A 25330-nucleotide genomic window follows, 5' to 3' on the forward strand; every position below is an offset into this window, starting at 1 on the left:
TATATATAAGTATATTATTATTGAAAGATTTTTGATATTTATAATCATTTTTTAATTGATTATACAAAAATTATGGACTAATTGAGATGTGTACGTAGCTAAATAGGCTATTCCGTACGCAAACGTCATAGCACGCGTAGTATATATATGATTCAAACTGACAAGACAAACAGGGACAGATGTGTAAGAGGGACTTTTAATTCAATGCGTCTTTATAGCAACAGTGTAAATCTTTCAGAGAGACCTTAGATTTCTTTAATATAGCTCTATAAAATCTACAGGATCCAAACTTGCGACTCTTCCAATCAAGGCCCCCAATCTAACCGGTAGAGCCGCCGGGTGACTCGCCACTACTGTAGGTCACCGACCCCGCCTAGATCGTGGCGGACCCGCGGGGATGCTGCCCCCGCTCTCGGGGGGCCCTGCATGAGTTTGCGGGGTGAGAGCGGCTTGGGAGTACTTTAGTGAAGTTAGCATGGCTGGATAAGCCTGTGGTGTCTGAGACTGACGCAGTTCTATCATTATCTGATTCTTGAGACTGCTGCCTAACATGCTCTTACCTGGAACATGCCGATTAGAAGTGCAAGCATGACAAGTTTATCTTGTAACCTACAATAGCGAGAGGATTAGCTAAAAGTGTACTATGAATAGAACCTTACCTATTATATTTAACTTTCCTAAGTACAGCGTATTGGTAGTTATAATCACTGCTATGCAAGTATAAAGAGTAGAATAAGATATACTAAAGAGTGTAGCTAAATACAGACACAGATAACCAGTCAACAAACAAGGCAGGGAGTTTCCAGTTCGTCATATAACAGAACATGAAATCCTTCTCTTGTCTCTTCTAGGGCTTTGACCACCCCAACCTGACGTATCCCCCAGGAGATATGTAGGTGGTAAGTCCATACCAAAGCCCCCGTACCAGCCACTCCGCTCAGCAGCAAGAATCACAGTGGGACATGCTATAAAACCTTCTAGTTAGAAATACTACTCGCTATAACAAGACAGGCAAGCCCGGGCCATGAAAAAGAGCAAGACAAACCAAACAATGCAAGAGACGCCAATACCGCCGCCGTTGTTGCAGAAAACACAGTACTTGTCGTTCTCATAGCAGTCGTCGCAATTTTTCCATTTGCAGCCTCGCGCTTCGAGGCCGGTGCTTTCCTGGTCTACAGCCACGGCGGCAGCGTGGACTATGGACGCTGGTAGGACGATGACGGCGAGGATCTTGGAGAATTTCATGGTGGGGCTTGGTGTTGGATGGTTGGATTGTAGAGGTAAGTATTGAGAGGAGGGAGTTGGTTGAAGGTGTGATTTTTGGTGGAAGACGGTGGGGTTTTGGCTGTTTATATACCGTTATGTCCACTACCTATATGTTTCGATATATAGATTAAGGAGAAGGTGACATGAAGCGCGATAACTGACCGAGTGATGAGTTACCAGCTTTGAGGGCTTTGATTTGTGGGGGGCTTGATCTATGCTAAGACGTATCAGGTTTGAAAGATGCACTTCAAGAAGGCTTTTATTTGTAGGAGGCCTGATCTAGGTCTATACCAGATAAGAAGTTACAGGCTTGACATCTGCACTCTGAGCAGGTCTAAAATCAAAGTTAGTAGGATGCCTGATCTAAGTCTATACTAGATAAGAAGTAACAGGCTCGACATCTGCACTCTGAGGAGTTCTCAAGTTAAAGGTAGTAGGAGGCCTGACCTGGTTTATCTTGTCTATACTAAGAAGCGAGCATGACATAGGAATAGACCTATCTACTAACCAACTCTAACATATACTTGGAGTCACTGCTCGACTCGCTTAAGGGAAAGACAATACATCTCTGATCCTGATGTCTGCGCGGCTTGGCCATTTGTTTTACCTCCTGGATGGTGACTTTGGACCGCGGGGTGTCCATCGTTTCTCACCTACTGAGACATGTAAGATACCTACCTATCCAACCTACCGCGCCTTGCTGCCCATGGCTCGTCATCATGATTTGCCTGATAGCATTGTGGCCCCCGTCCCCCGCATTCACATCACCTCCTGTGAGCAGTTTACCGACTTGGTATGGATTACTGGATTTGGATGGATTCAAGGTGTACTACTATACATGTACATTCGGTGATCGTTGGATTCTGCCGCGATGGTTACATCCGAGGTGGTTGGTCAGGAGTTACGGGGACAGGTGGGTGGAGATCACAGGGACGTACCCTCCCTTGCAGGGAACACTCCTAACAAATCGAGTTGTACAAATCGAGGAAAGAAAAAACACAATGGGTTTTGAATAGTGATCACAGATACTGAGAAGGAAATCTTGATTGTAGTTCAAGCCGCTCGGGGCGATTCGGTCCCACTCAAGGGAAATAAAAACAGAGGGGGAGGGAAGAGGATAAAAAAAGACAGATGAGAATCAAAAGAGAGTAAATCACGCGTGTATACATGATATCAGAAGAATTTTGGCTAGGGGCCAAGACAGACGCCTGCGGGATGCAAGAAGGGAAAAAAGAAAGGAAGAAAAAGTAACACAAGGGAAGCAGAACTGGAAGGGGGAATGGCCAGGGATGGGAATGAACAACAAAATCAAAAGGGAATCGAGGTATCGGCTCGCTGGGAGCGTGGCAGAAAAAAAAAAAAAGACATGGCTATCACAGGGGAACGGGAGAAAAGTAAGACACATACACTCGGACGTCGCTGTCGATCGCACGCTTACCAACAGGGCGAGGCCGACAGATCCAGTAGTCGAACAAAGGAAAGGGAAGAAATGCCTCTAAGATCCGGGCTGTGCATGTAGGGGGGAAATATTCAAATCAAAAACGCTGTGTGGAAATGCCAGACATGCTAGAGTTACAGACATTACAATGCAATGTCAAGAACCAGACTAACGTCTTTCACTTGCGAACCGGCAAGGTCTTCGAGGACAGGAATGAGGTCGAGAAGCTCATTATCGTGGGCGTCAGAGAACCAGCTGCTGATGGGTATCGCATGTTGGGGGTGGAATATGTAGGACGTGGGGGAGTTGTCGATGATGATGGTATCTCGGAGTTCGCGACCAACTTGGGAGAGATCCTATGAAAAAGATTAACAACCTATAATCAAACCGATGATCAGGATGGCACTCGAGCCACGAACCTTGACATAGTTGCCCTGGTGATTGTAGCAGCTGTCGCGGAATAGCCGGTGGTGGACGACTTGATGGATATCCAATTGATCCAATAGAGGATCACCGTACTAGAAGATGTTAGCAAGAACCCGAGAAACCCGCAGTTCAAGAGATACACACCTTGGAGACAGACGCCGTGAACACGACCACCTCGTACAACTCTCCAACTCGCTTCATAAACTGGTCGACTCCAGGCCGTTTGATCACATAGATGTTGTGGTACTGCCCCTCAATCTCGACGGGAATGGTGAAATCAGCACGTTCAAGGACCTGCTGCCGGTGATTAGTCGGGTATTCAAGACGGTTCCCAGATACGGAGCCTACCTTGAAACTACTATGGACCAGGGTTTCGTCCAGGTCCAGTACTAGGCATTTTCGATCCCGCAGGTGAGGAAGTGCGGGAGGCAGCAGGAAGTGAGACCGCTCCTGCACGAGCGCTTGCTTGCCGGGAGGGCCTAGGGGTAGCGGCGGAGGAGGAGGTAGCTCCGTCTGCGTCTGGTCTTCATGATGCACGGGATAGTTCACTTCGTCCTTGGGCCCGACCTCTTCATCATCGGGTGTCGCATGCACGCCGACGGGAGCACTCTCTCCGTTCCGTGGCGGCCCCGGGAAGGCGGCGAGATCCTGAGGCTGTTCTTCGGGCTTCTCGACCGTTGCGGGGCTAGGGGGAGGTGGGACCTCTTCTAGCCCGGGTACCACAGTGACCTCCTTTTGATTCGGGGTGGGAGACTGCGTCGACTCCGGCGGGTTTGGCGTGGACGCCGTGCCGTCCAGCTGCGATCCGCGGTCGGGGCCTGCGGACGCTTCCTCCGCCACCGGAGACGGTGGCTGATCGGGTGTCACGGTTGACTTGGGCTTTTCGTCTCTGAAGTAACTCTGTTCTTTAGACTGGGCCGTGCTGGCGTCGCCCGCGTTGGTCTCGGCCTTCTCGGGCGTGGGCTGGGTGTGAGAAACCGATGGCTGTCGCGGCGGCGGCGTCTTCATCTTCGCCGGAATCGCATTGTCCTCCGAATCGACATTGGACGAGCAGCAGCTCAGGAAGGCGAAAATCCGGTAGGAGACCTTGCTTTTTCGATCGGTCGACGCATCGCGCAACTCGGGGGTCGCCGTGGCTTTGTTTTCCTCCACGCTGGCCTCCTCCTGGTTCTGCCGCCGGGATCGCATGCTACTTCCCCGGCTTCGATCACGGTGGCCCTTTAAAATACTCCTCCGCGAGCCACGCAGCGTGTTCTCGGAATCGTCGTGGGTCCCATCCTGCGATTGGTCGGGCGTGGATTGACGATCGGCTCTCAACGACACCCGCGACGAGATGGGTAACAGTAGATGTCTCCTGGAGGTGCCGGCGCCACTGGAAGTGGACGCAGCCTCGGGGTTCTGAGCCGGGTCCGCAGGCGTCTCTAACAACTTTGACGGTGGCGACGCACTCGCGAGGGTATCATTTTCCTGCGGCCCCGATTCAGGAGCTGAAAGAACAGATGAATTAGCGGGCGTCGGGCGCAAGGATAGGGGGAGTTGATGGTGAAGGGACGAGGAGCTTACTTGATACGGGTGGGCCCGTCGCGACAGGCATGGGCGCTTCTTCAACGGCCGGATGAGGGTTGGATGGTACCGAATCCCGCTCTGAGGTCCCTCGGGGCATGGAGGGTGCAGAGCGAGGTTCACGCGAAGACAAGACGGTCCTCAAAAGGTTGGAATGGAGTGGCACAGAGGGGAAAAGCGCACGAGGTAGATGACCGCCGGGAATCCACCGAAGAAAAAGAAATAAAAGATGGGGCGGGCTCGAAAGTAGAGCGAGCTCAAGTCGCACCTCCTGGATGAGGAGTTGGGGGGTTGGAAGGGCGGTCGATTGCTCTGGCTTAAGCTGCTAGTCGTGGTAAGTAGGCACTAGGTCCTGTACTAGTCTAGTCCACAGCAGGAGATTCTGGCTCCCGGACCACCGCCTGAATTGAGGCTAGTGCCCAGCACTCCCACTGCCTACTTTCTTGGCCTTTGTTTTCTTTGAAAATAGACCGGAAAGCAGATGCGACGGCTGTGCGATGAGGAAGAGAGAGAGTGTGTGTTGGGAGAAAGGAAAGAGTGGTGTTGAGTCGCAAATGGGGGGGGGCCGGGCTCCAATGTGTACGGGGCAGGATATCGATTAGCCCAGAGACTCTCTCAAGCCCGAGTGATGGTCACCAGACAACAAGAGTGATAATCAACTGTTTAACAACTCATGGGGAACTGAGAGATCAGACAGGAGAGAGTTGGAGCAACAGTCACCAGGGGAGGAAGGGAAAAGGAGCCGATCAAGAGGGGGGGGGAAGATAAGGTGGAATGAGACCAGTTCGGGAATAAAAGATCGTGGTTGTTCGGCGTAAAAAGAGCAACGCCGCAAATCCAGACTTGGGAAGACTCAAGACTGTCAAGAGTCAGAAAAGACTGGGGGGCGATTTGGCTCGAGGGGGGGCGGGTCACGTGGCGGTTCCTGGGGTGGTGAAATTCCGCCTGGTAATGTGGTAATTTTCGTTCCAGTGGGTATTCTTGGTCTGGTTGGTATTGCCAGTTGCCAGTCAGCAGGCAGAGGAGATGAGAAGGAGAGTATGAGACCTCATCAGCTGGTGGGTATTATAGTATGATTTGTGAATGATATATTTTCCCTGCTTTAGATTTCTTCCAATGTCAAAAAGGAAGAGGGAAGAAAAGAAGGGCATAAAGGAGGACAGGGACTGGAAACAAACCCAGGTATGAAGTGGTTACTAATGGTTATTCCTCCTTAACTAGCCCTGTGCAATGGTTGCGAAACACAAGGGAGGAAGTAGAAACCATGGAGGGAGAAGGAAGAATGAAAAGACAATCTACCTTAGAATGATAATTCTCCCTTTCAATATCATTCCCCTGGTGTTATTCTACAAAGGAGCATACTTTGGTGTCTTGAGTCATGTAGATGTCTGGATGTTACCACTGTCCTGTATGAAAGGGAAATACACAAGTTACAGTCTAGACTTGGACCCAGGACTGCAAGACACAGCCAAGTGGGTCAGGCGCTTGGGGTCGACTGACGGAGTTTTTCCTGGTACTTTGGTTCACCAGGAGAAATCAGGTATGTTTTATGGAGACACAATAAGAAACTGACACTAAGACGAATAATTCAGTTGGAGTAATCAGAAATCAAAGAACTTGCCTTATGTTCATCTATCGAAACAGTCTCTACCCGGTGGTATGTATCAATGTTACCAGGTGATACTCAAACAGGGGTACAGAGTGGCCGGCTGATAGAAATTACGAATAGTGTCAGGGTTGATAATTCGATGCAACATCGAAGATTGATGCAAACAAGCTTGGCGTGAGACTCTTTCCTGTGGTTGATTTTGTTGTGTTTATCTTATTATTTCTCTTTATATTGGGTGGTATGGATGGCTGCACTACCCTCCCTCAATTTCATGATATCTCCATAGTCTGCAATCTCATTCCCCTGGTCCAACTGATAAGACAAGGTATATCATCAGGATGATCATCCGCCCTCCATCTCCTTTCCCCCCTTCCACCCGTGACAATATCTGGAGTTTACTATAATTATTTCAGGTGACGGGTGATCCTCCATTACCAGGCCTGTCAATATTACAGCTATTGAGCCGATCATTGCTATTTTCAGCCCAACGGGATCTGATTCTATCCATCTGGTTTAAGATCCTAGTATTAAGGTATCCTAGCTCCTCACGATATTCCGCCTTCTCAGCCTCCTATTTGTCCAGACCCTCCCGACTCAATCACCCATCACCGTGATTCTCCAGTCTAAATACGACCAAGCCGTGTGCCCTATGGGTCTGCGCCTGCTGCGGATGGGGTTTATCGCTGTTTCTCCCTTTCTCATTGGAGGGAGATGGGAAACCGCGCCGTCTGCCCTTTTTTTAGTGGCCCACTTTTTCCGTCGCTATTGATTTGCCCGCCCCCATACCACTCTCCACCATCATCCGGTATCCCTCAGACAGGCGATCTGATTTGGGCTCCAGCTTCTATCGTGAGGGAAATCAGTTCATACCTATCTCGCAAATCAGGAACCTCGATGGACTTCTGAGGTCCGTGCAGAGCTTTCAAGCAAAGAAGGCGTTCGTTTGATGAGATTCCCGTCGACCGATGATGGGAGAGACCATGGCGGACCCGCCCAGGCGCACTAGTTGCCCACCACCCCGTATCAATTATCCTGTATCACGCTGTGCGTCCTCGGGAATGTCACGCCAAACAAGCTCCCGTTGCTGTGACAGGATCCTCCGTCCTTCCCTCCAGCGTGATCATGGTTCAGACATTGGCGGAATTCGACACCAGAGCATTCCAATGCCTTCAATAATGTGGGGGAACAGTCAATCGGTGACAGGGAAACCAAATGCTCGAGAATGCGTAACCGCTGCTCCGGTGCGCAGAGTCAGATATTGATTTTCATTGCATTGCAAGGTCAGGCAGGGCCTCTAAAACCCCCCTTGAGTTGCCGCTTGTCAGCTGCATCGCTTAGGCTCTCATCTCCTACCTTGTCGAGAAGTTTGTCCTCCGGCGGGAGATGGGCCGCATAAGGGCGCGGCCTCGTGCTGTGACCCTAGTGCCACCCGTGGAACCCGAGATCAGACCGTGGACGAACTCACCCTCTACAGGTAAGCAATTGTCTCCTTGGTTTGTATTGTAATCCATAGATCCTGTCATTTCATGGTGCATATATTTACACCGGTCTTGCATACTCTCATAAGATCGGTTGGTATCGTACTGGTAACCATATTGTACGAGGAATCAACCATTACGCGACGACCCCAGATGACACCTGATTTGACGACAATATCCCCGGGGTAGTACCAGGGATGGCAGGAAATCATACTAAAAGGAGGGCTTAGGATGATCTCGCAAGGACAAATATTTTCATAGGGCCCACGAATAGCTGTTCTTCCTGGACCTCTACTAAAGACACTAAGGCAATATAACCTGGGGGTCGGCCCTCCTGACTCCTCCACTGCTTGACCGTTCTGGCAACCGGGCGCTTACCGGGGAACCACAGCCAATGGTCTTGTCAGCCTCGGCCTCGCGGCATCTTTTCCCAGAGCCTGTGTAATATCACACTTCACTCTGTGGTCTCATTTTCGTCTGCACCTAGTTACCGCCGAACATCGACCAAAGTACGGCATATACATTTTAGTAGGATCCATAAGTCCATTGAGCTGCACTCGCATATACTGGTACTATTTGTTTGTTCGACTGACGGATATTACCCAGGAAAATGAATAATGACATCAGCACCGCTTGTATACAGCCAAATGTGCCCAACCCATAGAAATCTGAACCCCCGCATCTTATATTATACATATTACAGAAATATCTGCCTCATATCTATGAGATTAGCTTGAAAAGGCCACAGTCATCCCATGTAGCTGATCGCTGAATGACCTCTGCGGTTAGTCATCCGGCTATACACGTGAGCTGGTCCCTCCGCATTATGGACGCCGAGGTTCACATGCGATGCCGTCACCCAAACCCTGGACTGTCCGATCGACAACTTCCTCACCCGGGAGATGCTTGACTCTGTCCGTCGCCAACTCACCCGGCTTGACTTCTAAATAATATCCTTGCAACGACTTCCATCCAACCTGTGACCCCTCGATTCCCCTCCCCATCCCCCAGTGTATCCTGTGTATCCTTTGGAGGCCTCCCTCATGGCCGACACCCTGCTCTAGGGGGTTGGTGGCTCTTAGAGCACTCAGTCTAAGGCGGAGGCCTTACCTACGACACAAGAGTATACCGAGAATTATCTTCATCGGACCTCGAAATGGCCGCCCAGTCAACGCTACGCTCGCGGGAGGATCCCCTTGCGAGCCTCTTCTCCCACTACGCCAAACTGCTTCGCTCCCGGTTCAGCCGCTCCTCCAAGATAACCAAACTCCTCGCAACAGTCGCCCTGTTCCTGTCCATCGTTTCGTCAAGCTATGGCGGTTACAGCTGGCTGCGATCGAGATCCCAAGAGCGCGCCCAAGGGAGACGCTTACTCCGCCGAAATTCCGGGATCCGAGAGAAGGATGGGACGCGGACCATTTACGTCCCTTACCGGGACTCGACTTCGAAGATCAAGATATCCCCAACAAAACTGACCACTTTCGATGCCCACCGGAGACTGTTTTTGAATCCGCCCCGGTCGGCCCGCACGAGCGAGGGCGAGTCCGCCAGTCAGATCCCGCCTCCGACCACCAAGCCGGGTCTGAATCTGGCCTTCCTGCACCAGTTTCTCAGTTTGGGAAGTATCATGGTGCCCCGCTGGAGCAGCAAAGAAACGGGACTGTTGATGGGACACGGTGTTTTCTTGCTCCTCCGGACATACCTGTCGCTGCTTATCGCGCGGCTGGACGGTGAGATCGTCAGAGACTTGGTGGCGGGCAATGGTCGATCCTTCTCATGGGGTGTGGTCAAGTGGTGTGGTATCGGGACGCTCGCGTCCTATACCAACGCGATGATCAAATTCCTCAAGCACAAGGTGTCTATCGCCTTCCGAACCCGCCTCACGCGGTATATCCACGATCTTTATCTGACCAAGGATGATAATTACTACCGGTTGATGAACTTGGATGGGGGCATCGGTCAAGGCCCCGATCAGTTCATCACCCAGGACCTCACCCTCTTCTGCTCCGCCGCCGCGTCCCTCTACTCGTCTATGGGCAAGCCTCTGGTGGATCTCTTTGTCTTCAACTACCAACTGTATCGCTCTCTAGGCCCGTTGGCCCTGACGGGAATGCTCTCGGCGTACTTCAGCACCGCTGTCGTCTTACGGAAGCTGTCACCGCCGTTTGGGAAACTGAAAGCGGTCGAAGGAAAGAAGGAGGGTGACTTCCGAGGGCTACACTCGCGGCTGCTCGCTAATGCGGAGGAGATCTCGTTTTACGGCGGGGCCGACATCGAGCGCGTCTTCCTCATGAGAAGCTTCAAGGATCTTCAATTGTGGATGGAGAGGATCTACAGCCTCAAAATCCGATACAACATGATCGAGGATATGATTCTGAAATACGCCTGGTCTGCCTTTGGCTACCTGGTCAGCTCTCTGCCGGTCTTCCTGCCCGCTTGGGGTGGCATGGGTGGTGAGCTGGAGATGATCGATGCGCCCCAGGAGGTTGGCCGGGAGCGCGGGCGCATGAAGGAGTTCATTACTAATAAACGCCTGATGCTGTCCCTGGCAGATGCAGGCGGCCGGATGATGTACAGTATTAAGGACATTTCGGAACTGGCTGGTTACACCTCCCGAGTCTATACTCTCATCTCGACGCTCCACCGGGTGCATGCCGACGCATACTACCCGCCGCGGGATTCACACGCCGAGTTGTACTCGTTAGCTGATGTGCAAGGTACCATTCACAACGGCTTCGACGGTGTGCGTCTGGAGCAGGTCCCCATCGTTGCTCCGTCCCTTTACCCCATGGGTGGAGACGAGCTCCTCGAGTCATTGTCATTCGTCGTGCACTCCGGAGACCACCTCCTGATCTCGGGATCGAACGGCGTGGGCAAGTCGGCGATTTCCCGAATTGTCGCGGGCCTTTGGCCCGTCTACCGCGGACTCGTGAGCCGCCCGCGCGGCTTTGGCCTAGACGGTATCATGTTCCTTCCCCAGCGCCCCTACCTCAGCGTGGGAACACTCCGCGACCAGGTCATCTACCCACACACGGAGATCGACATGCGCGAAGCCGGGTTCACCGACGCTCAACTGCAGAAGGTCCTGGACGACGCGCACCTGGGTTATCTCCCCTCGCGCGAGGGCGGATGGGATGCCCGCAAAGAATGGAAGGACGTCTTCAGCGGCGGCGAGAAGCAACGCATGGCCATGGCCCGGCTGTTCTACCACGAGCCGCGCTACGCCTTCCTCGACGAGGGCACCTCGGCTGTCTCGTCTGACGTCGAAGGCCTCCTGTACCAATGCGCCAAAGACCGGGGCATAACTGTGATCACCATCTCTACCCGCGCCTCCCTCAAGAAGTATCACACCTACAACCTGAGTCTGGGCCTAGGCGCCGCCGGAGACCAGTGGGAGTTCCAGCAGATCGGCACCGCCAAGGAGAAGCTGGGTGTGGAGCGGGAGCTGCAAGAGCTGCGTCAGCGTCTGGATAAGGTGGACGAGTGGAAGCAGCGCCGCGAGGAGATTGAGACCGAGCTGAACAAGGTGTGGGCTGCGGATGGTGAAATTGCGCCGCCGCCGTACGTGGAGAAGTCCGAGGACGATAGCCAGGCTGTGGTGGCTGAGTTGCAGCCCGAGACCGACTGATTGGATACTGTTGTGCAGGGTATACCCTATGTATTTAGCTAGACATTTATAGCCATTGATTTAATCTTTTGTATGAACTTTTCTTGCCTTTATTTAGCATCTCGTTCTCTGGTGCTCACGGTTTAGAGTATATGGTAGTGATCACATGACCTCCGTCCAGTCGGAAGGGCGCCAAGACCGCCGGACGGATGATCTTGATCTACTTTCTCCATCATCCAGCTTGCATTCTGGATTTACAGATGAGACGGTCTCTTTTTCCACAGTGTTTATTCTCCTTTACTCTCCCTCGTACCGATTTTTCAATTATGCCAACTCCCTACTATCGCTAGGACAAAGAAGACCGCTTCTCCAAATCCTCACTTGAAGCAGCTTCCTCAGCGTTGTCAACATGTCCACCTCCCCGGGGTCAGGCGACGATGAGAACTTCATGGTCATCCCCATTGATCAAACGTTCAGCGATGGAGACCAGAACACCTGGCCCACGGGGCCGGGCTTTGGACTACCGGATGATCACACTTATCGGGAGAAGCTGGCTTCGTTATGGTTGCAGAAGACGGGGGCTGCCGAGGCAGGTACGTATACTAGTAGTTTTCTATGAACTAAGACAAGCTTGTTCGAGAACATACTTTTGTTGGTTGTTTCTACTGCGTTGTAGACTTCGTGTTGATCCTCGTAGCCGGCTTCAACCATTAATTGTCCCATTTTACATCATGTTATTTTGTCTTATATTCCCCTCTGGGCAGTGTTGACTTGTCCAGGAATGAAATATGTCCTCGACACACTCCCGGAAGGATATGCTCTCATTGATCGCCCGCGCGGAACCAATCCCGATATCCGTGATCGGTTTCTCTACGGCCACCCGTATGGCTCGTACTTCTATTCCACTATTCAGTTCTTTCCGCATTTCTATTATCTCATGACGGGCGGGGCTGGTCCCTGCGAATGTCTGCTGTGTGAGAAGATGGCGAAGCGTGATCAAAGTGAGTTCGACCATTACTTCCATCTTCCAACCAGTCTAAACTGTTGTATAGGGGGCGGGAAACCTCGTGGTCGGCCGACGGGGAGACCAATGGGGAGGCCGATGGGTACGCCGACTCCAAAATCGACCGAGAGTCCAAAACCGGTCGGAAGACCCCCTGGGAGGCCTGCTGGTAGTCGGAAGTCCGTTGGTAGGCCTCCTGGTAGACCGGTAGGTAGACCACCCGGCAGACCACCGGGGCGACCTGTGCACTCCGGAGAGCCCGGCATTGTCGACAAGGAAGGGACGCCAGACGTGTTCAAGATGGCTGTTGCAGAGCTCAGAAAGCGTGGGAGCTTAAGCACAGCGATTAAGGAAACCGCCAGTATGGACTGGAGAGCAGAGCGGCCCCGACTGGATGAGTACCTTGAAAAACTGGACATGCAGCCTGCCTACCTTCCTCGTGTCGGAGAGCTTGTTCTCTGGACTACTGGGTTTGAGGGCGAGCTGGCGTGGAACCCGGCAACCAAGAGCATCCAGATCTACTCTCCTACCGATGGTCGGTACAACGGAACGCCCGAATGGCGGGCTGGCGTCGTCGGCCAGGTCCCCGAGGAAGAAGTCATGCTTCAAGACCTGGTAGAGACGGCCCCTAAATCCTCAGGCATCAATTACTCCGGGTTTCGCGTGGAGACTTTCCCTGACCCCCTCAGCATGGACAAGAGCTATTCCCTCCACTACCGATACGTCCCTCTCAAATGCATCAAACCGTTCAACGCCTACGAGGTCTTCTTACAAGGCATCCCCCGACCCCAGCTACACCCATCGATCGAATACGCCCTGACCATCATGTCCTCCTTCAGCCTTCTCGACAAATACCACTTCCAAGGAACCTGGCCCAACGCCTCCATCTCCTGCCGAGGGATCTTCATCGGCGCAGAGCTCCTAGCCATCGGCGACGCCGTGCGCCTGCGCACCCCACCAGTAGACATAATGGTCATCGACAAAATCACCCTCCACCTAACCAACTGCATCGAAGACCCCACCTCCCCCCAACTCGCAGAGCAATACAAAGTGCGCATCTCAGGCAAAGTCTACGCCAAACACGCCCCCAAATCCCGCCACGACATCCACCCCCAGCCTTTAAACCCAGACCAAGTCGCCGACGTCTTCCAAACCCTCGGCATGACCGACCACGGCAGCTGGTACCGCGTACACGAAGGCAAAACCATAACCGTCTCCCAGGACATGATCATCGGACGATGCTACGAGCCCGACGCCCTGCAGCTACTTTTCGGCACGCTGGACTGCACGCTCGACGCCGCCGGCGTTTCCAAGGCGCGCGCATACTCCCAACGGGCAGACCACCGCATTGCAGAGGGTAAGACGTGGTTCTGGGGCGACTTCCGCACGCAGACGCTCGCGATAGACTCGCTGAACGGCGAGGATGTGGGCCATTACAGCGAGACGCGCGACGTTAAGATGTGGCGGGCGAACCTGAAGATCATCGACGGCGATGCGAACCCCGTTGATATGCGCATGGCGAAGATCCCGGGTGATCCTGGACGGCCGTCGAAGCCGAAGTCGAGCTTTGCGGAGGTGGGGAAGTTGAGTAAGTTGGTTAGTACGGGGTTGGGAGGGACGGATGTGAGTAATACTGTTAGTGAGGCGGAGGAGGGGTCTGGGCAGGGCATGTATGGGGAGGATGAGAGGGAGAGTGAGGGGGATGAGGAGATGAATGAGCAGGATGAGGAGGAGTTTGTGGCGCGTTTGGATCAGCTTCGGGGTGGGACTGAGGAGAGTGAAGGGGGGGATTGGGTGCCGGAGTCGAAGCGGCCAAAGCATGTTTAATACCAACATCAAGCTTGTCCAGTGCAGGGAAGTATTCAATAGCATAAATACATAATGGACACGATATCTAACCCACACAAACAGATCAATCATGATCACATCAACTTTGCAGTACCCATCTATGCAGTCAACCTCCTCCAGATATACAACTCACCCACAAAGACAGAAAAAAGAAGATAAAATAACAACAATCAATAAGTCCTCTTAACAACCCCCCTCGCAAACTCCCCAAACGTAACCCCCTCATCAACCTCCTCCCCAAGATTCGGCTGCGTAAAGACCGCCAACGTATTCCTCGCCACATCCCCTCCCTCCCCGTTCCCCCTCGCCCCCTTCACAAAATGCGGCACGGCCCTAAACCGCCCGCGCGTAATCAACTGCAGCGCCTCGCCCGTCTGGAACGCGAGACAGTCGCGCGGGATGTTAACCTTGACGATGTCGCCTGTGCGGGACCGGATGTACAGGCCTGCTTTTGGGTCTGGGGATGTGGGCAGTTCGGTGAGCGGGGGTGTGCCGCCTGTGGAGGGGGTTAGGGAGGCGGTGGATTCGTTGATGAACATCGCGGAGGTGAGGCCTGTTAGGCAGCCGTGGTCGAGGTGGGTTGCGCACCAGTCGTCGTCGCCTTCTTCTTTTTCTTCTTCTTTATTATCTTGGGGAGTGGTGGTGGTGGTGGTGGTGGAAGAAGGAAAGTAGTGAAGGAGTCGCGCCTTGGTAGTCAAACTGGATTTAACAACCCGCTCAAGATACCCCTCCTTGTAGCCCTCGATGTTATTAGCGACGGCGAAGCGATCGCAAGCGCGCGCAACGAGCGCCGCGGTGTCGATAATAAGCGTGCATAGCTCCTCCAGGCTGGTTTTGAAAGTGGGCAGTTTATCCACAGGCGGCCAGATGTTGGGCGCTGTGTACTCTGGGAAATCGGGAAAGTCGGCTGCCGGGGCGCTCTGCAGGTTCGGGTCCTGGTAGAAGGCGCAGTTGACGTAGTAGGAGCCTTTGAGGGTGTCAAAGTGTCCGGATCGGAGGGTTTCTTTGCCGCGGGACCAGCCGACGAGGTATTTTGCTTGGGGGGAGGTTAGGGATTCTTTGAGTGTTAGTTTTCGCCGTGATATAGATGTGGGGTGCTGGTTTGTGGTGGTTGTTTTAGTGGAAGATAAGGTGGTAGTCATACCGAGTTCTTCCTCTGGTAGAGCGGCGAGATATGATGCATTGGAGAGGACCTGTGCGCGCAGACGCGCGAATTCAGACGGCAGGTCTTTGACGACGATTATGCCCAGAGAAGAGGGACCGAAGGCTTCGGTGAGGGTATCGAACGAGACGGTGCCTATCACTCATCAGTACTATTCTCAATAAAGTAAAAACGATGCATACCCTCAGTCAATTCCTTCAAACTCACAGTGACCGCTTGGGCCTGCGGAATATCATCCAAACCCATATCGACAAAGCCCACTTGAGAGTGCCCAGAGTAGTATGGAGAAAGAGATTGCTTCCCCGCACGAAAAACGAACTTCGTTGGCGCTTTTATACGCAGCGCGCAAACTAACGTACGGCCCGTTCCGAATTCCGACTCTCCATTTATGCGCTTACCGACGGACGGCCGGCTTATCTACTACAATAAATTAATTAAGGGGGAGGCGAAAGGGTCGAAAAGAACATACCTAAATCGTTTTGAGAAAGTCTGCCACCGCACGCTGGCCGGTTGTGTCCATGATGACGGTTGAGTGCAGCGCTCTGGGAATCACTTTCCGCTGTACGTCTAGCTTCACTTCGCGACAGCGGCGTTCTAGAATTTCTGCGTTTCCTGCCGGGACGACTTCGTCTTTTTCGCCTTCGAGTAATAGGATTTGGGGAGTGGGACCGTCCTGGGCGTCCATCTCCCCGTCCAAACCCACACCAGCAATCCTCTCCACAGCACGAACACTATCCCAATGCGAGCGCAAAAACGGCCCCAGATAATGATACGGCAGCCACTTCTGCGGATAAAACGCCAGCAGAAGGTCCTCCATGCAAGTGAAAGGCGTTTCAAGCACGAGTCCACTAATCGGGATGCGTAAATCGTCAGTCGCAAATTCGGACGGATTGGCACGATACTCTGCTGCTAAGCCTGTCGCGACACCGGCGCCTATACTCTGGCCCCAGAGGACGATCTTCACGCGAGGCAGGTGGGCGTATTTGTGGAGGGCCCACGACAGCGCTGCCTTGGCGTCGATCTCGATGCCGCGCTGGGAGGGCCGGCCGCTGGAGGTCCAGTAGCCTCTGTAGGAAACGCCTACGATGGTGATCTTTCGGTGGGGGGATGAGGGGGGCTGTTTGGCCTTTTTCAGTGCTTGGGATAGGAATGGGAGGCGTGGGGGGAGGGATGATGCATTCCTGGGGGTGTGAGCTGGGGATGTCCGAGATGTTGAGGGGAGGGAGGACATACCCCTGGAAATATAATACAACGACATGCTCCACTTCCTCTGGAGGTGTCTTCGTAGCCTCATCCGGCATCTCTCCGAGCAAAAGAGAAATATGGACGCGGTCTTTCGTAACGAGCGAATCCTCTGTCCACCGGACGGGACGACATTCAGTCGCGTAGTCACCCGCCGTCTCGAATTTAGACAGCGGCGGGATACTGGGCATGTAGATGATCTTGTTCTGGAACAGAACCATCATTATACATTTTTGCGTCCAGAGCGTGACCCCCAGGCCGACGAAGAGGACCGGGGGGAGCAGGAAGCCGGATAGCAGGCCGCCGTCTGCGATCGACCGCGACCGGGTGTGCGGGATGCGCCGCAGCAGGGGCCTGGCTGGGATTGTGCGGGCGATGGATTTAAACATTTATATCGGTTTCTGCAGTGGTTGGCAGTGGACGAAGTCCGGAGTATATTTCTGAGTCCATGGGATTGATCAGGACGGTTAATTGGATCGGATCGGCGATCAAGTCTTGGCATTGCTATATCTTGGTATGTATGATCACCATGTTGACTTCTTCATGCAACCATACTACAGCTACATCTCTACTGATACTCCAGTTGGATGTAATGGTAGTGGAATTTAATCTAAAAGTACAATGTCCGGGACTATCTATACAAAATGTGACATGGGCCTATATAACCCATTCTCATCTACATCATTCAAGACTTCCGTGTCACAGCCCTCAAACTCCCAAACGGCAAAACATCCCCAATGCGCTTGGCTCCCGTGAAAAGCATACAAAGTCGATCAATGCCACAACCCCACCCCCCGGTAGACGGGAGACCCCACTCCAAGGCCGCGAGGTAGCTCTCATCCATCTCACCGGGCTCCTTCGCATCGCGACTAAACCGCAGCTGGTCCTCGAACTTGCGCCGCTGTTCAAAAGGCGAATTCTCCTCCTCGTACGTATTCACCATCTCTCTACCCTCAATGAAGAGCTCGCCGCGTGCGGCGACTCGCTGGTTTGTAGTCGGGTGTACGAAGGACTTGGAGAGTGGAGAGAGACACTCGGGCGGGTTGATGATGAAGGTCGGGTTGATGCAGTCTGGTTCGACGTATGTGCCGCATAGCTCGTCTAGGAGTCGGGGAAGAGTTGGGTTCTCGGGGATGGTTAGGGAGAGGTCGTAGAAGATGTGCTTGACTTGGTCGAGGGCGTCGGCGGATTCGAGGTCGGGGAGTTTGCGGCCGATCTTTTCCTCGATGCCGGTGATGAAGTCGATTCGGCGGAATGGGGCGGTGAAGTCGACGGTTGTTGGTGTGAGCGTGTTATCTTGGTTGAGGGCGTGGATGTGAGAGGCTAGGCCTGAGAGGAGGTTCTCTGTGATGGTCATCAGGTCCTCTAGGTTGGCGTAGGCGTGGTAGAATTCACAGGTCGTGAATTCTGGGTTGTGTGTTTTATCAATTCCTGCCCTGTGTTAACAACCAGATCGTTCATCGACCAGATAATTAGCTTACCTTCATTACGGAATGAAGGACCAATCTCAAACACCCGATCAAATCCGCCAATCACCAGACGCTTCAACCACAGCTCTGGCGCGATGCGCAGCGACAGCTCCCGATCGGGAAACTCCGTCGCGGCTGTATAGAAAGGACGGGCGATGGCGCCGCCAGCCACTGCTCCGATGATGGGAGTATCGACTTCCATGAAGGATCGGTCGAGGAAGAACCGACGGAGATATTGGATGATAGCCGAGCGGGCCTTGATCGTATCCGCCGCGGTCTTGTCCGCCAGGAACTGGACATGGCGAGGGTAAGGCGAGTGTTCATGTTCAGTGGCATCGAGGGGGACGTCGTGCAGGCAGGGGGCCAGGAGCTGGGGCAGCTCTGTGGCCACGACCGTGAGCTCGCCTCGTCCGGTCCGGTGCGGTCTACCTGTTACAGCTATTGCGGTCGTTCAGCCCAGCCATGCAGGAGACGAGAGAAAGAGAAGAACATACAAAAGGCATCACCCCGGCGAAGAAGCCGGTACAGTTTCTTAAACTCCTCCCGGGACAGCCCCTCGAGTCGACGCAGATTGCACATAATCTGGACCTTGTGGCCATCTTGAACCAAGTCGAAGAATATCAATTTGCTTCCAGCAAGTCTATAGGTACGTATCCTTCCTACTAATCTAAGTACATATACAATGACGAACGTTGTAGAGCCCGTCCCGGGCACGACCTACCATGCACTATGACCGACTGGTCTTCTACTGTTTCATTGTTGGCTAGCTGGTTGTACCGCTCGCGGAACTCCGCGCAGCTCACAGACCGGGAGTCGGAAGCCAGACGGGGGTACGACTCTGCGTAGGCGTTCTGGACTTCCCGCAGCCGGTCTTGGAAAGCTCTCTCCGGAGACGCGGTACTGCTACACCTTGTCTGGGTGGACCGGCGCGGCAGAGGCGCGTGAAAAGAGTGTTTTACGTGGGAAAAGCCTGCACTGGACGACGAATAGCATTAGCATATTGTTTTCTAGCAATTGTATGCGGGCATGAATATCGAAGTGAAGTAAATGGGTCAGAGAGGTGCAAACTCCGTTCAGTTTCATAGCTTGCATTGGATGCAAGCACTCAATGCAGCGGTTCTGATGTAGGGAATAACTCATCCTTTAAAAAATGTGTGATGGGCAAGGGCAACAAGGGGATATTAAGCCTTACCTGAGTCGCAGATTCCCTCGCAGCTGTAGCGCCCACCGGGGGCGAACAGACATCATTGCGAAGAATGTGAAGTAAAGAAAAAACCGGTCTACGCAGGGAGCTCACATCCCATCCTCAAAATCCAGAAAGAATCAAGAGGTTGTTGTGCGGAACAAAAAAGGAGACTGGCCGAAAAGCCGCAGAAAAATCCGCAGAGGCGGTGTGGAAAGGCGGTCAGGGACTGCCAAAAAGAAAGACTGCGACTTCAACCTCATTCATCATACTGACACCTTCAACGCATTCACGATCTATCTATCCACTTGTCCGTCTTGGTCTACCCCCAAGAGCTGTCCGAAGAATTACCATACTAACAGGAAACATAGTTAAATACTTCCCCCACTCCACCTCCAACAATCACCATGTCTTTCCTCTTCGGCGGTCCCCCCAAGCTGTCCTCGGCAGAGAAGATTGCTGCCGCAGAGACCGAAGTCGAGATGATCTCCGATATGTTCAACCGGTAGCGCTCCTCCATATCCACGATTCAAATCCCACATCGTCCGACTCTTGATCGGCTAACTCAAAAACTTTCAGTCTCACCGAGTCCTGCACCAAGAAATGCATCCCCAACGACTACCGCGAAGGCGAGCTGAACAAGGGCGAGTCCGTCTGCCTCGACCGCTGCGTCGGCAAGTTCTTCGACGTCAACATCAAGGTCAGCGAGAAGATGCAGGGCGATGCTGCCAGCAGACAGGGCGGTATGGGCATGCAGATGTAAAAACCTCTCTCTCTTGGTGATGTGGGCTTGTACCGATAGAGGGCCCAGTGTATAATGTATTCTTTTTTCCCTCTTCTTTCTTTACTTCTCTTGCTTGTTTGTCTTGTGCTTGAGTCTCCACTCGGTTGGTTTTCGGTTTGTTGTTTTTTCGTTGTAGATCGGTCTGCGGGTGCAAATCACGATACGATATATTACTTTTGGTTTTAGGTGGTTTCAAGGGGATGTCATATGCGTGATATGAGGCGCGTGGTGTGCTCATCGCGCGCATATCGGATGTCTATTCGGAATATATATGTACACTAGAAATGATATACAAAAAATGTATGACATGAACGCAGTCATCTCATGGTGTCGAAAGTCCAGCGAGCCTAGACAACCAGGCCAGCCACGAGGTGTTCTGCTTCTCCTCGTCGCCGCGGACCAGTGTCTTGATGCGTGTTTCAATGTCATTCACATGTCGTTCGAACTCCGTCAGACCGGTCTCCACGTCCTCGACCTTCGACTCCAGCGCGTGGACTTCGTAATCCAACTTGGCTCCGATCAGCTCCACTTGGCGCATCCGATCCGTGATGCCCGAGTGCTCCTCGGTGAGAATGTCACACGATTGATCTCGCAGGCTCTGATATCGCTCCAATCGGTCCATGTACTTTGCGTTGATCTTTTCATGGTCTTCGTGCAGAATCCGATTGAGCTCGTCCACGGAATCCACCTGCTTTTCGACCCACGGGACGGTAGCGCCGCCCAACTCCTGGAGTCGAGAGTAGAAGATCCGCACATCAGACGTTAAGTTCTCCTCGTGCATGATCGCTTCCTCCAAGGGAGCATCGGGTTTCTCGTCAAGGGATCGGTTTCCGAGGTCTCCCCACCCCAGGACCACCTCCTCGACCGTGCTGAACGACAAGTGGCGTGGCCAGTGGTCGCTGGGTCGTTCCTGTTCGACTTCTCGCCGGACTTCATTGCAGCTCTGCGGACGCCGCAAGGACATGATCGCAGACTCGTTCGGCTCGCGATTGTCAACCGATACGTCGGTAGACATTGTCTTCCAGCGCTCCAGGTCATCTGGTTCGTTATCCGGTCGATTTGCGGGCTCCGGTGGTTCGTCGGGGGTTGTTACAGTCTCCACCTTGATTGCTGGGGGGCCTGCATCAGACGACTTGGGTAAAAGCACATTCAGCGCTGGCTCGGCGACGGTATTACCAGCCCCGTTGACCGGTGCCTCTTGACCAGGCATACTCTCCGGTTCGGTGTAGTTTCCATCGGCGACGGCTTTCAAGTGCGACCCCTCCGTATCGCTTTCCACCGGCAAGTCATACACCGTGTCGCCGACAACCTCGGTGCCATCCCGCAGTGGCTTTTGAGGATGGGATCGAAATCCGACCGCATCTTTGAACCGGCCAAAGCCGATCCGCGCATCGGACACTTTCCCGCTGACACCCCGTCGCATCATCCTGCCCAGATTTTGATCTTTTTCGTCCGAGGCATGCGAGAGCTCCGGGGGTTTTGATGGGTACTCAGACCCCGCGGGCAGGCGGTCCGGAGCAAAGTCCTCGTTCGACCGTCGCTTGAAGCTCGTCCAAAGATAACCACCCTGATCACCGGTCGCCAACGTCATATCGTCTGCCGGAGAATCGATCGCAAAAGTACTGTCCAGCCCGTCCTTGCGCGGCTTGCCTCTCCAGAGCCACTTGGCCCTTGCCCCGGTCACCAGCTGCGCAAAGTTGTCCACGTCGAGGGTTTCAATGTCGGCAATGCCGCCTTTTTCTCGACCGCGGACCATACCCATCACCATCTCTCCACCGTGCCCACCCAATTCCGCCATGGTCGATTTCACCGTGTCCGTCCAGCCCTCCTGGTTGGCTGCCTTGGCGGTGGCTCGGTGGAGTCTATCCAAGGTGTGACGGTCCAGTCTTCGCGTCCGCGGGATCTTCTGCGACTTTTGAAAACTCGAGATACCTCGCTTGAGGTTCGAAATATCGAACGCATCTTTCCCAACCGGAGCCCCAAACGCATGGAGCCGATTCCGCGCGCCCATCAGGGTCCCCAGGAGGGCGGCAACAGTGGTGGGGCCTAACATGCCGTCGCTGGGTTCGATGTTGTACAAGTCGATGCCCATGTCCGTCCACCAGTCATTGATAGCAACCTCGGTGACATCACACAGAAGTCCATCCACATAGGCCGGGGCCAAATCACCAAACATCATCAAGGCGATCTGGCACTGCTTGACCAACTCGATGACAGCACTGTAGAGGGGCACTCTCTCGCTGGTGCGGTAGAGTTGGTGAAACTTGGCTACGGTCGCTGCCGTCGGGCGCTGTAACTTCAACCCGGCCCGGCCAGCACAGTTCAGTCGCTTTAGATTCTCATTCACAACAAAGTCCTGCCGATGCCGCACGACGTCTCCATCGGGAATCGGGATGACCGTCAAGGCCGAGGGAAATGAATTAAGATCCGTGATGATCAGTGTTCCTAGCGGGGTTTCCCTCTGCCGTCCATGGCATTGTGTGACGGCGTTGAAGTACAATTGCAGCCGCGGGGACCATGTCGATTCGTCCGTCGGAACACTCAGCACGCCAACCACGACCTTGTGGGACGGCTCTCCCGTATACGTCGTGATAATAAAGGTCGGGTGGATTCGAGAACACGCCCACTGCTCCACCACATATATCTCGTAGCCTTGTATGACCGTGCGCCGGTGCAACACGAACGTTGACGGGTCCTCCTCGAGGTAGCGGAAGGCGATGGGATCGGTGAAAACCAGTTTTTGGTGACCCTGGCGAGGAATCTGAATGCTTTCTTTGGTGCCGGCGGAGGTCCTTGTCGGTTCGCGAGTTACGGTCGACGAGGGAACTGCCTGCGGGCTGGACGGAACGGTCGGTTGTGGCATGTCGAGGAACAGGTAATCTGCGGGCCTGCCACAAGAGAGTCTCCTAAAAGGTCATATCATGAAAGAAAAGAAGAAATTCAACAATGGGCCCGGTCCTTCTCAGGGGGCTAGATTCAGAAGCAAAGTCAACTGTGGACCCTCCAGGGGTCTTCTTGTACGATCCGCCAGGGAGACAAGACCGATAGCATCTCCGAGAGAAAGTAAAGCGTGTAGAACGTCAAATATGAATAGGAGGGACCAAGTGTGGAAAATCGGCGAGGGACATGTTGTTTGGGGGAGGGAAGTGAAGGAATCGGAAGGTTGTTGCAAGAGAGAGCGATAAAGAGCGCTGCCTACGTCACCTGAAGACGGGAAAGCAAGCGGTGAAGCAACTGCCAACTCTCCATCTGCAACTACATACAACTGCTTCAACTCCGAGTTTTGGATACCATGCAGATCATACAATGCAACCATGACAATATTGAGTGCTATACGGAGTATGCGGTATGCGCGGGCACCGGTTGAGGTCAAGTCTGCAGCATCCCGGCGAACTCTAGTAGGATAAAAACCCGACTGTGGACTCGGACTTCGGGCTTCGGCCAGGATTTAGGGCCGAGCTATGACTGCTAGGTCTATACAGAGACTGCATATATGTGAATCATTGGTGCCTAATAGTCTGCTTACTTAGAATGGTTCAAGCATTACCAGATGGTTACTATAAATGACGAGTGATCCCTCACAATCTTGATCTCGTACCAAACCGAACTTCACAAGCAGAATCCACTGGCATGGCACCTCTCAAAATCCTCATCTGCGGCGGAGGCTGCGCTGGCCCAGCCCTGGCCCTGTTCCTTGCTCGTAGCGGGCATCAAGTCGTCGTCGTCGAGCGTTTCCCCGTTCTCAGAGCCCAGGGGGCTCAAATCGACCTGCGTGGTCAGGGAATTGAGACCGTGCGACGCATGGGGCTTCTCGAGACCATCCGAGACGTATGCGTGGGCGAAGGAGGCGCATGCTGCGTGAACGCGCAGGGTGAGGTAATTGCGACCTCAATGGCGAATACATCAGGCCAAGGCGCGCAAACCTTGACGTCCGAGTACGAGATTATGCGCGGAGACATAGTACGCACACTCTACGACGCGACCAAAGACAACGTACAGTACATATTCGGCAAGTCCGTCGAACATTTCGAGCAAGATGGGAATGGGGTGACCGTTCACTTCTCAGACAACACGTCTGACACCTTCGATCTCCTGGTTGGCGCAGACGGCCAAAACTCTCGCATTCGAAAAGCCATCCTACCGCCCAACGGGCCCGACCCCTACCGGCGAATGGGGATTTACATCGCCTACTTCTACATCCCCCGGCGAGAGACCGACAACAATATGGTGAATGTCTACTTCTGTCCCGGCAGCCGACTGATCTTCCGCCGATCCCCCGAATCATCCGAAACAGGCGTCTACCTCATGTTCCGGGACGATTCCCCAGAGCTGCACAGCATATCAAAAGCCTCCGTCGAGCAACAAAAGGCGTTCTTCGCGCAAAGGTTCCGCGGCGCAGGATGGGAGACAGACCGATTCCTGGAAGAGATGAAAACCGCAGACGACTTCTTCTGCCATGAATGCGTTCAGATCCGCACCGACACATGGCACAAGGACCGCGTGGTCCTCTTGGGCGATGCCGGATACTGTCCCTCGCCGTTTACTGGCATGGGGACAACGGTCGGTCTCGTCGGGGCTTACGTTCTCGCTGGCGAGATCAGCCGCAACCCTGATAATCTGCCGCTGGCGCTGGAAAACTACGACAAGACGCTGAGGCCATTCATCACCGAAGTCCAGAAGATAAATCCCACTTTCGTCCGGTGGTTCATGCCTGAATCGCGGTGGGGTGTTGCTATTATCCAGTGGATCGCGTGGCTGCTTTGTCTGCTGCGCATTCCCAGCATCCTTGCGCGGTTTGCGCCGGAAGAAGAGGGCGGGTGGAAGATGCCAGACTATCCGGTACTTAACTCGGTGGCTTGAATTTTCTGGCAGTGGCCAACACATTGAAAGTGGGCATATACTCAGGATATTGACACATCTTAGTACTGAAAAAATAGGATAGGCCCTATATGCTTAGTGAATCTCCCCCTTCAAATCATTACATGCCTTACGTTTGTCGTGTATTATATATATATAGTGATGTCATAAATGGTACAGCGACTTTTAGCAGAAATCAAAAATTGATAAAACTAGATCAATAGTCTTAGAGCCTGAAAATTGGTGATACATAAAGAGGATCCAAGTGTCATAATCATCAAAACGTATAGTATATTATGCTCTTTGTAGATGTGCAATAATGATCATTACAAGTAGACAACTCTTTCCCTACTTTCAAGGTACTGTGAGCTAGCCGTCGACATACTCTATAGAGG

At 53.2% G+C, this 25330-nt stretch overlaps 10 protein-coding genes across 10 annotated transcripts; 4 read left to right on the forward strand and 6 right to left on the reverse strand.

Annotated features, from left to right (window-relative positions):
• Window positions 1–360: 360 nt before the first annotated feature.
• P168DRAFT_317965 (uncharacterized protein) lies at window positions 361–1245 on the reverse strand (the record flags this gene model as incomplete). Its single annotated transcript, XM_024840156.1, has 3 exons — window positions 361–459; window positions 561–609; window positions 1046–1245. 3 exons carry the CDS (start codon window positions 1243–1245, stop codon window positions 361–363), a joined length of 348 nt encoding a protein of 115 aa, XP_024693519.1.
• Window positions 1246–2847: 1602 nt separating this feature from the next.
• On the reverse strand, window positions 2848–4793 carry psrA (putative general stress response phosphoprotein phosphatase Psr1/2; the record flags this gene model as incomplete). Its single annotated transcript, XM_024833483.1, has 5 exons — window positions 2848–3060; window positions 3124–3222; window positions 3275–3424; window positions 3479–4617; window positions 4694–4793. The coding sequence occupies 5 exons, from the start codon at window positions 4791–4793 to the stop codon at window positions 2848–2850; spliced, it is 1701 nt and encodes a 566-aa protein (XP_024693520.1).
• Window positions 4794–8657: 3864 nt separating this feature from the next.
• On the forward strand, window positions 8658–11472 carry pxa1 (putative peroxisomal ABC transporter (PXA1)). Its single transcript, XM_024837074.1, has one exon. The coding sequence runs from the start codon at window positions 8937–8939 to the stop codon at window positions 11406–11408; it is 2472 nt and encodes an 823-aa protein (XP_024693521.1). The 5' UTR covers window positions 8658–8936; the 3' UTR covers window positions 11409–11472.
• Window positions 11473–11651: 179 nt separating this feature from the next.
• P168DRAFT_267728 (uncharacterized protein) lies at window positions 11652–14217 on the forward strand (the record flags this gene model as incomplete). The annotated part of the gene is made up of 3 exons (XM_024835055.1): window positions 11652–11980; window positions 12167–12392; window positions 12474–14217. The coding sequence occupies exons 1-3, from the start codon at window positions 11797–11799 to the stop codon at window positions 14215–14217; spliced, it is 2154 nt and encodes a 717-aa protein (XP_024693522.1). The 5' UTR covers window positions 11652–11796.
• A 78-nt stretch (window positions 14218–14295) lies between these two features.
• On the reverse strand, window positions 14296–15682 carry P168DRAFT_310418 (uncharacterized protein). Its single transcript, XM_024839395.1, has 3 exons — window positions 15583–15682; window positions 15383–15535; window positions 14296–15295 (listed from the first exon to the last, which is right to left on the reverse strand). Exons 1-3 carry the CDS (start codon window positions 15644–15646, stop codon window positions 14409–14411), a joined length of 1104 nt encoding a protein of 367 aa, XP_024693523.1. The 5' UTR covers window positions 15647–15682; the 3' UTR covers window positions 14296–14408.
• A 187-nt stretch (window positions 15683–15869) lies between these two features.
• Window positions 15870–16863, reverse strand: P168DRAFT_281286 (alpha/beta hydrolase; the record flags this gene model as incomplete). Its single annotated transcript, XM_024835922.1, has 2 exons — window positions 15870–16581; window positions 16634–16863. The coding sequence occupies 2 exons, from the start codon at window positions 16861–16863 to the stop codon at window positions 15870–15872; spliced, it is 942 nt and encodes a 313-aa protein (XP_024693524.1).
• Window positions 16864–17242: 379 nt separating this feature from the next.
• On the reverse strand, window positions 17243–19437 carry P168DRAFT_326687 (putative lysyl-tRNA synthetase). Its single transcript, XM_024841156.1, has 5 exons — window positions 19304–19437; window positions 18833–19086; window positions 18606–18770; window positions 18124–18549; window positions 17243–18073 (listed from the first exon to the last, which is right to left on the reverse strand). Exons 1-5 carry the CDS (start codon window positions 19357–19359, stop codon window positions 17328–17330), a joined length of 1647 nt encoding a protein of 548 aa, XP_024693525.1. The 5' UTR covers window positions 19360–19437; the 3' UTR covers window positions 17243–17327.
• Window positions 19438–19571: 134 nt separating this feature from the next.
• Window positions 19572–20546, forward strand: P168DRAFT_326688 (Tim10/DDP family zinc finger protein). Its single transcript, XM_024841157.1, has 3 exons — window positions 19572–19604; window positions 19666–19799; window positions 19874–20546. Exons 2-3 carry the CDS (start codon window positions 19702–19704, stop codon window positions 20055–20057), a joined length of 282 nt encoding a protein of 93 aa, XP_024693526.1. The 5' UTR covers window positions 19572–19604; window positions 19666–19701; the 3' UTR covers window positions 20058–20546.
• On the reverse strand, window positions 20167–23426 carry P168DRAFT_289783 (putative Sin3 complex subunit (Stb2)). The gene has a single exon (XM_024837075.1). It carries the CDS (start codon window positions 22939–22941, stop codon window positions 20401–20403), a length of 2541 nt encoding a protein of 846 aa, XP_024693527.1. The 5' UTR covers window positions 22942–23426; the 3' UTR covers window positions 20167–20400.
• On the forward strand, window positions 23347–25116 carry P168DRAFT_289784 (FAD/NAD(P)-binding domain-containing protein). Its single transcript, XM_024837076.1, has one exon. It carries the CDS (start codon window positions 23709–23711, stop codon window positions 24936–24938), a length of 1230 nt encoding a protein of 409 aa, XP_024693528.1. The 5' UTR covers window positions 23347–23708; the 3' UTR covers window positions 24939–25116.
• The last annotated feature ends 214 nt before the right edge of the window (window positions 25117–25330 follow it).

Source organism: Aspergillus campestris, assembly GCF_002847485.1.
Source record: "Aspergillus campestris IBT 28561 chromosome Unknown P168scaffold_5, whole genome shotgun sequence".
Lineage (NCBI taxonomy): Eukaryota > Fungi > Ascomycota > Eurotiomycetes > Eurotiales > Aspergillaceae > Aspergillus > Aspergillus campestris.